At 36.7% G+C, this 13,742-nt stretch overlaps 1 protein-coding gene across 2 annotated transcripts in view; it reads left to right on the top strand.

Moving 5' to 3' along the window:
• ANTXR2 (ANTXR cell adhesion molecule 2) overlaps nt 1-13,742 on the top strand; it is a 153,771-nt gene that overhangs the window by 95,354 nt on the left and 44,675 nt on the right. The window contains exons 15-16 of one of the 2 annotated variants that reach the window (XM_053655651.1): nt 1,368-1,535; nt 1,801-1,881. In XM_053655651.1, coding sequence (XP_053511626.1) covers nt 1,368-1,535; nt 1,801-1,881 — 249 coding nt within the window. Of the gene's footprint in view, nt 1-1,367; nt 1,536-1,800; nt 1,942-13,742 lie in introns of those variants that run through there. The other variant, XM_053655650.1, reaches the window with a different exon arrangement.

Raw genomic sequence — 13,742 nt, 5'->3', positions numbered from 1 at the left:
ACAAATAAGTGTTGGGGAGGATGTGGAGGAAAGGGAACCCTACTGCATTGTTGGTAGGAATGCAGACGGGTACAGCCACTGTGGAAAACAGTATGGAATTTCCTCAGAACACTAAAAATGGAACTGCCTTTTGACCCAGCAATTTCACTGCTGGGATTATATCCTGAGAACCCTGAAACAGCAACCCAAAAGAATTTATGCACCCCAATGTTCATAGCAGCATAATTTACAATAGCCAAGTGCTAGAAGCAACCTAAGTCCCATCAGCAAATGAGTAGATAAAAAAAAACATGGTATATTTACACAATGGAACACTATGCAGCAGAGAGAAAAAAGGAGCTTATATCCTTTGCAATAGCATGGATGGAACTGGAGAGCATTATTCTAAGTGAAATAAGCCAAGCGGTGAGGGACAAATACCATGTGATCTCACCTTTAACTGGAACATAATCAACAAAAGAAAAAAGCAAACAAAATATAAACAGAGACATTGAAATTAAGAACAATCTAACAATAGCCAGAAGGGAGGGGAGAGGGGACAGTGGGGAGAAGGGTTTTCAGGAACAATCATAAAGGACACATGGGCAAAACCAAGGGGGAGGCTGGAAGCAAGGGAAAGAAGCGGGTTTGGCTGGCCTGTAGGGAAGGGATGGAAAGAAAATACAACTATAATTGAACAACAATAAAGAAATTTATTTTAAAAAGTCAAGAAGAAACAATTAACTCCTCCTTTGTGTAAAACACATTTATAAAATGCAAATGTATTTGAAAATTATTAACCTATTTCAGACTGCCAATATTCAAATCCCTGCCCTGCTGCTTACTAGCTGTGTGGCTTTGGCTGTGTCACTTAACTTCTCTGTGTTTCAGCTTCCTCATCTAGAAGGAAAAATGCATTATCTCATTGCATTTTTGTATGGATTACATGCAGATTGACACATAGTAAGCACCTAATAAATGGTAATTATTATTACTATCATCTATTTCCTCTAGTGCCATCACTATATATGGGTCTGTGTTTAGGTGGAAGGGGGACCTCCCTAATCAGAGAACAGGATTACACACTGTCATGCATTTCATATGTAAACTACAAATTAACTCCTTATTTAAAACAGTGTAGAAATGCTTGCTTCAAATTTTGACTCCAGATTTTTACAAAAGGTCTTTTTTTTTCTGGGATCTTAATGTGAAGTATATGAGTAGTGGTGATAAACCTGTTAAAACTCAGAAGAGGAGGAACTTAGAGTTAATCTGCCTACTCACCTTTTCACTCTGAGATGGTTAATGGAAGGACCATTGGCTAAATCCGAATTCGTTTTTCTTGTATACTGCATGTCTAACGTAGCTTGTTCTCCTTTGTTGGAAAGGTTCGTTGGGGAGATAAAGGATCCACTGAGGAAGGTGCGAGGCTAGAGAAAGCCAAAAACGCTGTGGTGAAGATCCCTGAAGAGGCCGAGGAACCTGCCAGGCCCAGGCCACCTCGACCCAAACCCACATACCAGCCTTCTCAGACAAAGTGGTACACACCCATTAAGGTGACTGTCCAAGTTTTGTGTAACTGAACTGAAATTTCCTGGAAAACTGTGACTATCTATAATAGCAGACATTCATTCTGCGTTATAGCAGTGAATGCTTTCTTGACAAGAACCTCCTTTTTTGTCCTTTACTTATTCATTAGTTTAATTGATGAAACAAATGAGAGTAGAACATAAGGCTTTATCTTCTTTATTTTAACTAATTTATTCAGTTGACAGATGTTGAGTTTGTCCCCTAGGAATTTACAAATCGTGTTCCCTTTAGGGTCGGCTCGATGCGCTCTGGGCTTTGCTGCGGCGACAGTACGACCGGGTTTCCTTGATGCGACCTCAGGAAGGAGACGAGGTTTGTGTGCGGGGTTGTGTTGGGAAAGAGCTTGGGTCCATATAATGAAAGCAGTAAAATAATAATTCGAAAGAATCTAAAGCCCTCATTACACTAGAGGAAGGAATTACCATCCCGGGCAAATTCCTGTTACATAGGGTGCTTAATAAATTATTATCTATTAGACTACATCTTCAAGCTGCAGTTTAACACAAATCCCTTTTCAAGTAATACATAAAAAGTTATGACCTGTTGTACACACGCTTTAATAACACACTCAGTGCTTCAGCCTTTGACCTGAACATCACATTCTGAGGTTTTACCAAGTGGGAGGGAGGACAGACTGGGGATGGGGACCGAGGCCTTTCTCTGGCACTTACTAGCAATGAGACCTGGAGAACATGCCTCAGAGCCCCCATTCCTCTGGGTACACATATATCATTTCCCTGCCCTCAACAGTTTATGTAATCTAATTTCTTGAATATATGAAAGTGCCTTTATAACTGTTATAGAAAAGTACATATGTATATGCACACATACACATATGTAAAAATATATAAATACACACTAAACACACACGTGTGTGTTTATGCAGTATCTCTGCCAAGGAAGCCTATGGAATAACTATAGTTTTATAATTTCTTTAATATATTAGCACTATTTTCTATTGTAGCAATGTAAGAAAAATGGTTTAAACCTTTGAATATGTAACGATGGCAAGTTTGGTTCAGAAACAAACTACTGTTACTGATATTAACAGGATCTCTTCATTATGTGTCAGCAAGTCTGTGAACTTCATTCACTTAAGCTTCAGAGGACTTTAGGGTCATTCGGGTCCAATAGGCTATTTTTTTAAGGATAACATAATAATGTGATTGATGAGATTCATATTTATTTTCTAGTGCCAAGCCGTTATATTCAATGTTATGTGATTCTGTCTTGCTGTTTAAAATACAAAAACATCTAAATCTTAAGATTTTACTACTTTGGGATGGGGGTAATTTTAAAAACATCTGAGTTCAACCATTTAGGAAATCCAGTTGAGAAAGTATCCTGGAATGTTCCCAGCACCTCACTTACCCTTTGCTAGGACCACAGGCAGGAGAGAACCAGGTGGCTTATGAAGCAGCCTCTTTCATCACCACACCTCTGTGGTTAGTAGAATGCTCTTCATGTCTAATGAGATCTGTGTCCCTGTTTAAATGCCTACATGATTTGGAATTCTGCCTCTGGAACAACATACAACAACAACTCTACTTACCCTTCAACGTGCTAGCTTTTCACTTTATGGTTTAAAATTGTTTTTCTGACATTGTAGTTTTATTCCACTTTAGTTTTCTGTCCCTCCTGTTCAACAGTGGTTCATCTGTTCATCATTTTTACCTTTCTAAGTATTGAGTATTGCTAACACTGAAGGTGTAGTGGCCAAAAAAAGAGAGTGTTTCCAGTGCTCTTGCCAATACTCTGTATATTCTTTTAATGTTCATACTTAAAATGTTTTTTAGTCTTTCAACATTCCTACTATTTTTGATTTAATTCAATACTTTTTGAATTATAAATATGTACAAGTAATGGTATCATGTAATACCAAAGGGTTAACCATAGCCTTTGTTGTTAAGAAACCTGAAATTTGTTTGGGAAACAAGATATATACAAAAATATTGTTTATTCCAGAATATGATCTGGGTCATATTGTAGGTAGGTACCAAGTACTCTTGAGTGCATACAGCAAGAGACATTAACTTTTCCTGGAGGAATTTGGGAATACTTATTCAAAACCTTAGGCCTTGTACTTTGAAAATGGGTAGGATTTTATCAGGTGGAGGTAGGTGGAATGAGAAGTGAGCATTTCCACTGAGGAAGTATCATGAGCAAAGTCCCCAAGGTAGCCAAGAATACAGTGATTGGAGGGTTACTAGATAGTCTGGAGATTGGGGGAAAACCAGAATAAGTTGGCAACAGAAGAGATCTTTTAGTTTGGATAAGTGGATATGTTTGTTTTTTAAAACAATGCATTACACTCATTTTTGTGTTCATTCAACTAATACTTATCTGGTGCCTACCATGTACTGAGAACTTTGTTCTATTGTTATTGACATATAACCTTTTCCCTTCAAACAACTTGGGAAATCTTTTCCCTCCTGCCTCCTTCTTTATCTCCCATTTCATTTTTCATGTTTCATAAGGCCTATTAAGAATATTCGTTTCTGTGAATTCCACATCATCAACCAGGTTCTCAATGTTTGATAGAATGAATTCCAGTGTAAACATTCCCTCCCACAGAAATATAACCTGACTTTTTCAGAGATTAAATGATAGAATTAGCAAGAATCATGCCACTACTTTAGCAGAATTAGTGTTGTGTATACTAATAATTTAGAATAAGTGAAGAGTTCCAATTTTTGCATAGGTTTAGATTATGTTTTAGGAAGTCATCATACTGCTTTGGTCACAAGGTCTCTAGAATGCTTTCCTGTTCCTTCCATCCATCCTTCCTTCCTTTCTTCTATCCATCTTTTTTCTTCTTTGTCTCTTAAATACATTTATCTCCACTATGCTCTCATTTTCAGGTTTTCTAATTCCTTATACCAATTAATGCATTTCTTACATACTATGCCAATTTTTTGGCTTCATTTGAGTGACTGAAGACTTTTAGTTTTGCTATTTTTATCCTAATGAACATAGTAAATATCATTACTGACAAGACCTGCCATGTAACTCTATGATACTTATGCTGAAAACAATCTACACCTATCACAGGACAACTAATTAGAGTGAATATTTTGATGGATTTGACTTAAAAATCTTCACAATAACTGAAACACATCAAACATTATTATCCAAAAGAGTCATATTTAATTATTTGTTTAAATAAATAAAATTACAACTGCATGGTGCAGTGGCATAATCTTACTGAGAGTCCATCTCACAAATTTTATAAAATGGGAGAGTATAATATTTCTTAAATTCCAGTACTTTTTGCTTTAGAATATTTTTCATTTCAGAAACTTTAAGTGATTTACCTAGTATGAAAGTGTGGCTCCAGAGGTAGAGAGAGAATCAGCAAGTAGCACTGGACACAGTTCCTTGTGACGTGTGGCCCAAAACGGGATGACTTGCTTTGGGAGCGCTCTATCTGTTCCTGAGAAGAAGACCATGGTTCTCTGTTACCTCCGACTTGTGTCTCCTTAGTTAAGTCCGTAGAAACTAAACTGCCTGAACTCCATGGTTTTCACTAAATTTGCTTATATGTATTTGTCTCATAGGATTACATGGGGTAAAGAAAATTGTAAATGTAGGAAACTGGGATGTCCAAGTGGCAGAATTCTCTTCTTCTCTGGCTCTTGGTGTTGGGTTTTCTCAGTAGCCAGGGCATAATCATTGAGTGAGAAAATTAATCTTGGAGTTGTTTTGATTGTGTTTTTGTTAACCACACTCACTTGTGACAGGGCTGCACAGCATAAGGACGAGTAAAACCTTGTCCTCAGCCATTCCCCCCTAAAACAAGCCAGTTCCAGGTTAAACCAAGTTTAACACTGAACTCAGACTACTCATGAAAAATTGTATACACGTGTATATGTTCACACACCCACGGACATGAGATGTTCCTTGTCCTCTTAAACCAGTTATCAATTTTATATCACAATTCTATTTTTCCCATTAAACTTCCATTAAATGTTAGGAAATTTGTCAATAGTATGGTGTTAGTTTAGATCAGTACACTGATTTCTCCCTGAAAGGTTTGCCTCTGAACATCAAATAATTCACTGGAACAAAAGTTGTTAGCCATTCAAGGTCAATTCTTTTTAAGAGAAAGTTTATCAACATGTAAATTGGTGAATAACTTTTGTAAATAATATTGTTATTTTTCTGTACTCATAAAGGCTGGTGTGTGTTCACTATTGATTATGCTCCTTATGAAGTAGTTGTGCAATGATGTAGGAGCTGTGTATGTAAATGTGAAGCAGTTTGTGTGTTGTAGGGAAATATTTTAAATAGTCGGAATTGAATACTGTTTATTTTATACTGTCAAGAAACAAATGAGAATGCTTTCTTGTCTGCATTTTTAAAAGAAGTAATAGTCACTTTCTCAAAAAACAAAAGAACACAACTTAATGCTGCTTAAGAGACAATAAAACGCAATTGTCTTCAGGGTGTGGCTGGTGGTTCCAAAATAACAGAACCTCTGCCTAGTCAGGGGTACGATTTCTACCTTGGAAAACAATCTTGTCATCTATTTATAAATTGTTTACCGCAGATTCTGCCTCTTGAGAGTGCGTTTTAATAAACAAATCAGCCAACATACAATGTAGAACTAAACCCAGAGCCACGCACATTTATTCTGCAAGTCAAATACTCTCTTTTTATGGCTCAGAGGCCGCACTGGGCTCATTTGCAGAATTCACTCCTGAATTGAAGTCCTTGATCAAGTAATTGAAGTTCAGGCATAAAGTATCAAAGCGGGGCGAGCAATCTCTCCCGTCCCTGGCTCCTGCTACTTTCCCGAGCCACCAGCGCCAGCCAAGGCGGCACTCCGCGCGCTGCGCGCACACCAGCCACACACAGGCTTTGATTGTAGCTGCAACTCCTCCGAGTCATGAATGTTTCAGCGCCAGCGCGTGAGGTGAGGGCCGCATGGCCAGGTGTAAGCTAGCAGGTTGTCGCTGACATCTGTTTGCTGCAGCCGCAGCGGCCTCCCCAGCCAGCGACGAGAGGCAGGATTGTCAGCGGAGGTAGTTGAGAGCGGCAGAACCGTTTTGGTCTCACTCGCTGCCTGGAGGCCCGAAACACACAAAGGTAGGAGTAGGGGTGGACACAGCTGCGCTCCGAAACTTGCCTTAGGCACAAATAAAGAGATCTAATACTGTTTGACTCCATTGTGGTGGGGAGACAGGGGCAGAAAGCCACTTCAGAGACACCTTAACGCTGCAACATCTGCCGCCAAGTTTCCAGGGAGTGACGGGGGACAGCAGGTACCGATCGAAGTTGCCACATAAACAACCTCCATTAAGCTGTGGACTCTTTTGAAGGGCCTCCATCAAACAAGCTGGAGTCCGCAGCAGGAGTTTGTTTGGTTTTCAAAGCAGTGTTTTGTTTTTGCAATAACAAGGTAATTTATAAATGATGCATCACCACGCGTCTTTCTTTGTTTTTTTTGTTGTTGTTGTTGTTTAAATTTAAATTTATTTGTAAAGGGAGAGTTAGAGAAGCAGAAAGGCAAAGAAAGGGGAAAACCTAGCACTAGTTTTGGAGTTGTTCCACAAACCATTAAATATCCGTGGAGCTTCTTGGCTGTAATCGAGGTTACGGTTAACCTTCAGAATGCGAGCTCTCATTCATCAGTAAGCAGACATAAGTTTATATACTAGAGTGGAAGACTCCTAGTAATAGTAACACCAGTGAAGTATACCCATTGTTTGTTTTTAAACTTACATCACAGGGCTTCTTATGACATAGAGGCAGAATGTAATTAGATTTTTTAAACATGGGTATACTACTCCTTTAGTAAAACGAAGGTTAGAAAATTGCATTGACTTTAATTTTCTTCATTTCGTGCCTGTAACTGGTTATTAAAAATAACACTTGAAGTTGACAGTAAGAAATACATGTTAAAGGCAGCATTTTTGAGGGATTTTCCCCCTTCTACCATCCAGATTCACCCACCGATTTTTTTTAATGTGTGCATTTTTCTCTGGGAATATGGCAAAACTCATAATTGTGCATACACATATTTGACATAACAGAACTGGTTAAGATATTATTGTGACAAGTAAAGCTCTAGGTACGGTTAGCACTGTGGGCACTTTGTGTGCACTCAGTGCTGATGTAAACTGTTGTCCTTGAGAAAGTGTTCCTCACCTGAGGAACTGTCCGCGTGATCATTGTTAGATGAAAGAAAGCTGCTGACTCAAAAGCATCCTTTGAGTGGTAGTTGCCAGGGAACAATGTCGTGGGGAGAGAGGCCAGTAGGTGACAAAGTTTTCATCAGTTAGTGGTGAAGTAAGCAATAGGAGTGCATGGTAAATTTCCAATTAAGCTAAATTTATTTTGTTGAGATTACTTTTGTTAATTATGCAAATACAATTTTAATTTTTTTGAAAAGATTAATGGTAGCTACTCAAAAAATGTCCATTCTGACAGAACTCAGTGTTAGTCTTCAATTTTTTAAAAAACCTACAGAAAAGCGTCTGAACATAGTGCAGGGGCGTTTAAAGGCCCCAGAGTGACCGGACGAGCTCAGTGGCACATGATCTCAGGCTGGCACTCCTCTTCACATCTCTGGTTCTAGATTTATGTCCGTCCTTCTGCCAGTCCCACTTTTGAACTCTCATGCTCAAAATAATCTGGCCTCACGGTCTTCAGTGTGGCTTCTGCAATGAGTCGAACCCTCCCGTGGATCACCCTGAACTTCGTCATGCTGACAGGTCGCCCACTGCTCAGGAGTGTCAACCACTTCACCTTCAGACTGAATGGTCGTCCTGATAGCAGAGACTTTGTGCCACAGGGCCTTTAAATTCCCCATCACATTTGTAAAATATAAACCATTTATGGGTGTTTCTGAATAGATTGAAACCTTCACTCAAATGATTTGGTATTTCAAATGTTTTTAGTGCTTGGAATTATGCTGCTAATGACTGCATTCTTTTTTTTTTTAATTTTTAAAAATTTTTAAAATTTATTTATCTTTAGAGGGGAAGGGAAGGAGAGAGAGAGGGAAACATCAATGTATGGTTACCTCCCGTGTGTCCCCTGCTGGGAACTGGCCTGCAACCCAGGCATGTGCCCTGACTGGGAATCAAACCTCAATACACTGGTTCGCAGGCCCGCACTCAATCCACTGAGCTACACCACCAGTCAGGGCTGCATTCTTAAGCTTAATGTTTAGGTTCTATCTAAATACAGAGTGGGGCAAATGTAGGCTTACAGTTGTGAATATGTGAAACAGGGTTTAGTCTGTATTATTATTTATTAATTATTGTATTATTTTTCATATGGATAACTGTAAACCTACTTTTGCCCCACACTATATTTTGACTCACATAGCTGAATTTTGTTAATGGATTGTAGGAACAGTATGAAAATCCTCATTTTTAGCTTGAGTCAGTCTAATTGCACACAAAATGCCCACAGTGCTTTTATACCTTACCTTTTTTGCTCTTAAAAATTGGGTTGGCGGGGGAAATAGACTTTTAATATTAAAAAAATAATAAAAAAATAAAACAGCAAAAATAAATAAATAAATAAATAAATAAATAAATAAATAAAATTGGGTTGGCCAAGAAGTGTGTTTGTGTTTATCCGTAAGATGGCTCTAGTAGCACTTAGTTGTCTTTAACTTCATTCGAAACAATTTTGTTAGCTTGTGTTGTGACAGCTGTCATATCACCATGCATTTGAAAAAACCTTATCAAAATTGGCAGATTTTTGTGTAGCTGCTTTAATATTGAAGATGGATGAAAATAAGCTACAATTTCAGCATATTATGCTTTATTATTTCAAGAAAGGTAAAAACACACACAAAGATTTTGTGCAGCGTGTGGAGGTGCTGTGACTGATCCAGTGTGTCAAAAGTGGTTTGTGAAGTTTCGTGTTGGAGATTTCTTGCTGAATGGTGCTGCATGGTCAGGAAGAACGATTGAAGTTGATAGCAATCAAACCGAGACACTAATTGAGAACAATCGATGATATACCACGTGGGAGATAGCCAACATACTCAAAATACCCAAATCAATAAAGTTATTGGTGAAAATAAAGAATTCATTTTTATTTTACAGAGGAAACTAAACAGACTCTTTGGCCAACCCAATAGTAGAGAAAAATATCAGTTTTTTAAAACTGTAAAGTGATTGCTTACCTTTTATTTCTGTGAGATCCGAAACTTCATATGGTTCTTTAAGCCAATTATGATGTCTCATCACTGGGAGGGAGGACCACTAGACTTTTCTGTCCTTTATGTCATTGCTAGTGTCTTTCATTCTTATTATTCATTGTCTTTGTATTTCATGGTATCCTTAAAATATCTTACATATCCTATTTAAATCAGTAGAAGTAATTATTAACTTTGGTTTACATGTGCTTGAAAAATAAATTTCTGTTAGAATAACCCACATCACGAACATGGCATTTTTATTACAGTACCACTCACTATATGTGTGTGTTTATGTGTATAATATGATTAATATAAATATCTATTTCTATAGAACATATTTTTCTCAGTGTGTATGTCATCAACTAGTGTCTATTTCAGTGGAAAATAATAAATTTATGACATACAGTGCTTTTTTGATACCATTTCTTAACTTAAATAAACCCATTTCTTAATTACAGTATATACTAGTATTTTTGGTTGAAATGGATTGGCAACCTTTTGATAAGTGAGAGACAATATACTATACTATACCATATATAATATATATAGTATACTATAATACTATATAGTATATATTATATATAGTATACTATAATACATTAGTGTAAATATTCTCTTTTTAAATCAATGCACTGATATTAGAAATAAATTCTTTTTCATTATCAGTGAGCTTTGGCACACTAAAAGAATACTTTAAAAATATCAAAACTTAACATTGGTAGTCCAGTGGTAAACACATTATTTTCTTAGGCTCAACATACAGTTTTGATGGAGAGCACCTTGAGGTCATCAATGAGATCATCCAATTCGGAGCAGAAATGTCAGCACAGATACAGTTTTTAATCTTTGTTTTCCTCTTTTTGTGTACTTTATGTGTATTCTTTATATAATTTTAGAGAGGATTAAATTAATATTTATTTAAATAACTTTACAATATCTAATGATTTACAAAAATCTATATTATTCTGCATATATTAAATATTCAGTTTTCAATGTAGAGTTCAGAGGACTCATTCCAGTAGGACAAAGTAATAAACTGTAGACAGTTTATTATTTTAACAGAGTACATTATGATGCCTTTCTGTCTACCTGTCCCCCGTGTATAAGTTCAGTTTAAGGAAAATGTCATAGCTCAGTTAAGGAAATTGGCTTAAGTAGGAAGCTTTTATTGCCCCCTTATTCTTAAAAATGAATTTATATTAACACATTTTACAAATACATACTTTTAAAGAGAAATTTTAAATGCATTTTGGAGCTACACATATTTAATATTTTTATTCTAAATAGGACACTAGGATTTTATATAATAATGTGCATTTATAATATCTAAGCACATGTTTTGTTTGAATCAAAATTAGAGATTTCTAACAGTTTTTTTAAACTAGGCACTATTTCTTGCTTACAATAAATTTTTCTATGAGAGCCATTTCCTGATGCTGATGATTTCTGAACAGAGTTTATTATGAATTCAGTATATTTCATTCGCTTAGCATGAAGAACCCTAGTGAGAACTGTACAAACACAGGTACACATGGGGTTATATGGGTTTGTATCTATATGCGTATAACATCATATCATATATCATGTCCCATCATATACTGTGTCATATCTTAATTGCCTAAAAGAGTTAGTAAGAAAATCTGTAAAACATGTTTTAATAAAGATTTAAATAGAATGTACACAAATAGCATACACACACACACACACACACGTGCGCACATACACACAGGGCGTAAAGGTAGAAGTTCTAGAGAAATGAGCATTTGCTCTCTGGTTCTCTTTCTCTAGCTCTCTACAGAGCTCGCTCTGTGTATCCCCTTCCTCCTACTTTCTAATATTGGTTGATTTCCTAAAATTTAATTTGACCTTTTGTTCTCACGTCCTACTTTTCTGGAGAGCACTAGGCTTTCACCATTTCACTCTCATCAACGGACCCGTCATATTTTGGTAATCTATCCTCCCTCCTGACTTCTACTTGCATGTCTCTGGAAGCTTACATGAATTTTCCTTTTGCACATTCTGTTGTCACCACATTATCTGTGTTTAAATGGATTACTGTATTCCTTGCCTCTAGCTTTCAAATTTTAACTTTTCTGTTACTGTCTCTCTCCTTCTCCTGTTGTGTCTAAGCTAAGGCCCAGCAGACATCATGGTTCTCATAACTCAGTGAGCAGGGTCTTTAACTCCCTCATTCTGGGTGTGATGTCCTGTGCCAAAAAGTCACAATATTTCCCTGTGATGTGTACAAGATGTTGATTGATTGAAGAGAATTGTGCCTATTAATTCTCCTCTTAGTATTATTATAAGCGATTGAAAATAAAAGTGAGAAATTGATGAATATATGCATTACACTCTAGTGACTCTTAAGAGAGATGTCATTTTGATATTGTATAATTTAAATGTTTTTATTATCAGGACTTATAATTTTACCTTCATGATTCTACCCTGAAACTAGGCTACTTGAGGAGATTAAGACATCAGAGCAATTCTTAAATCGACAAAGTTGAATTATTTCTTATAAAGATATGGCTGAGGATGCTGCTACATTAAAAAAAGTTATTTATATGGAGAAAAGATTGATCATTTTTGGAGGATGATTAATTGTTAATTTATAATTACATCTGTTAAAACTTTTCTGAGTTAAAAAGCATGACACAATCATTTTCCTTAGGTTGAATTCTGAAGTAGATGGAGGCTTATAATTTTCATTAATTCTCTTTATCGGGATACGTTTATTTTGTTGCTTGTAGTTGCATTCTTATCACCTTTTCTAAAGCAGATTTAATCTTTGTTTCCTATTAGATCAAAGAAGAGTTTTCAGTGATTGAATTTCTTGAGATATGTGTTTATTCCGATGAAATCATATATTATGATGTCACTTTCTTGCATAATCATCTTTTGTGCAGCTGTATATGTGGCCTGTACTGGCTCTTCGTGTCTCATTAGTCCAGTCCATGGGAATGCGGTTCTTCTCCACAAATAGTGAGAAGAGGGATGGAGATTGAATTCTGCTCCTAGTCTCCGGAAGAGGGGTGATGGCTTCATCTGTCCTCTGAATCCAGATTTATGAACTAGTCCTGTGCTCTTAACTAGATTAGTTCCCTTTTCATTAACTATTTAAAGAGGGGCAGCTGTCTGAGCTGTTGGTTGTAAATTTGCTAATGTCTACTTCGTTAATCTCAGATACAAATGGCAGCAGATAACAGGATCAAAGTTTCAGGACCTGGGGTTTTAACAGCCTGAAATGAGCAAGGAAGGGTCAGGGAGTAGGGAATTGAAGAGATGGGAGGAAGTGTTACGTTGGGGAAAAGGGGATGACTTCTGTCATTAATCTTAATTAATTGCCAAGAGTTTTAAATCTAAGTTATTAACACTGAAGTTAAGCCCTTAATGTACTGTTCATGGGTTAGCATCAGATGTTCTTTTATGAGATAAGAGGTTTAGGAGGGAGGGGAGAGAGATAGATTATGTGTGTGTGTGTGTGTGTGTGTGTGTACTTTACATAAATATTTTCATTTATATCTATCAACTATTTCCCTGGGTTAATATTCAGGCCTTCACCTTTTAACAGTGAGTGTAAGGCAGTTAGGAATTATAGGCAAGTAACAATAAATCCAAATAAAATCCCTGGGTATAGGAACAGCAGTAAATCTGAACAATATTACTGTCATGGTTACCAGAATACAAAATACTTCACTGAAGAGGAAATGTCAGATTAGAGAGTGAAATAGGAGGGAGAGTCAGGAGCTAGTAAGGAGAAATGAGGAGGAGAACAAAGAAAAATAAATGAAGAATGGGGAAGAGAGTTTATTCTGAAAAACATGAAGGCGTAGGAGAATGAACTGTTTATTTAAATAAGCTACAAACTATATGCTTTTAATGTGGCACATTTCACTGTTGCAAACCTAATCATTTGGAATTAAACAAACTGAATGTTGAGATGACTAAGTAGTCTTTTCTTAAAATCTCTCTTCTTTTTCCTCTCCCCTGGTGGCTGTTCCATGCATGTGTG

This window comes from Artibeus jamaicensis, unplaced genomic scaffold, assembly GCF_021234435.1.
Source record: "Artibeus jamaicensis isolate MK-2021 breed Jamaican fruit bat unplaced genomic scaffold, CSHL_Jam_final scaffold_1031, whole genome shotgun sequence".
NCBI classification, from domain to species: domain Eukaryota; kingdom Metazoa; phylum Chordata; class Mammalia; order Chiroptera; family Phyllostomidae; genus Artibeus; species Artibeus jamaicensis.
The sequence above is the reverse complement of the archived record's forward strand: the minus strand, read 5'-3'. Positions and strand labels throughout refer to the sequence as shown.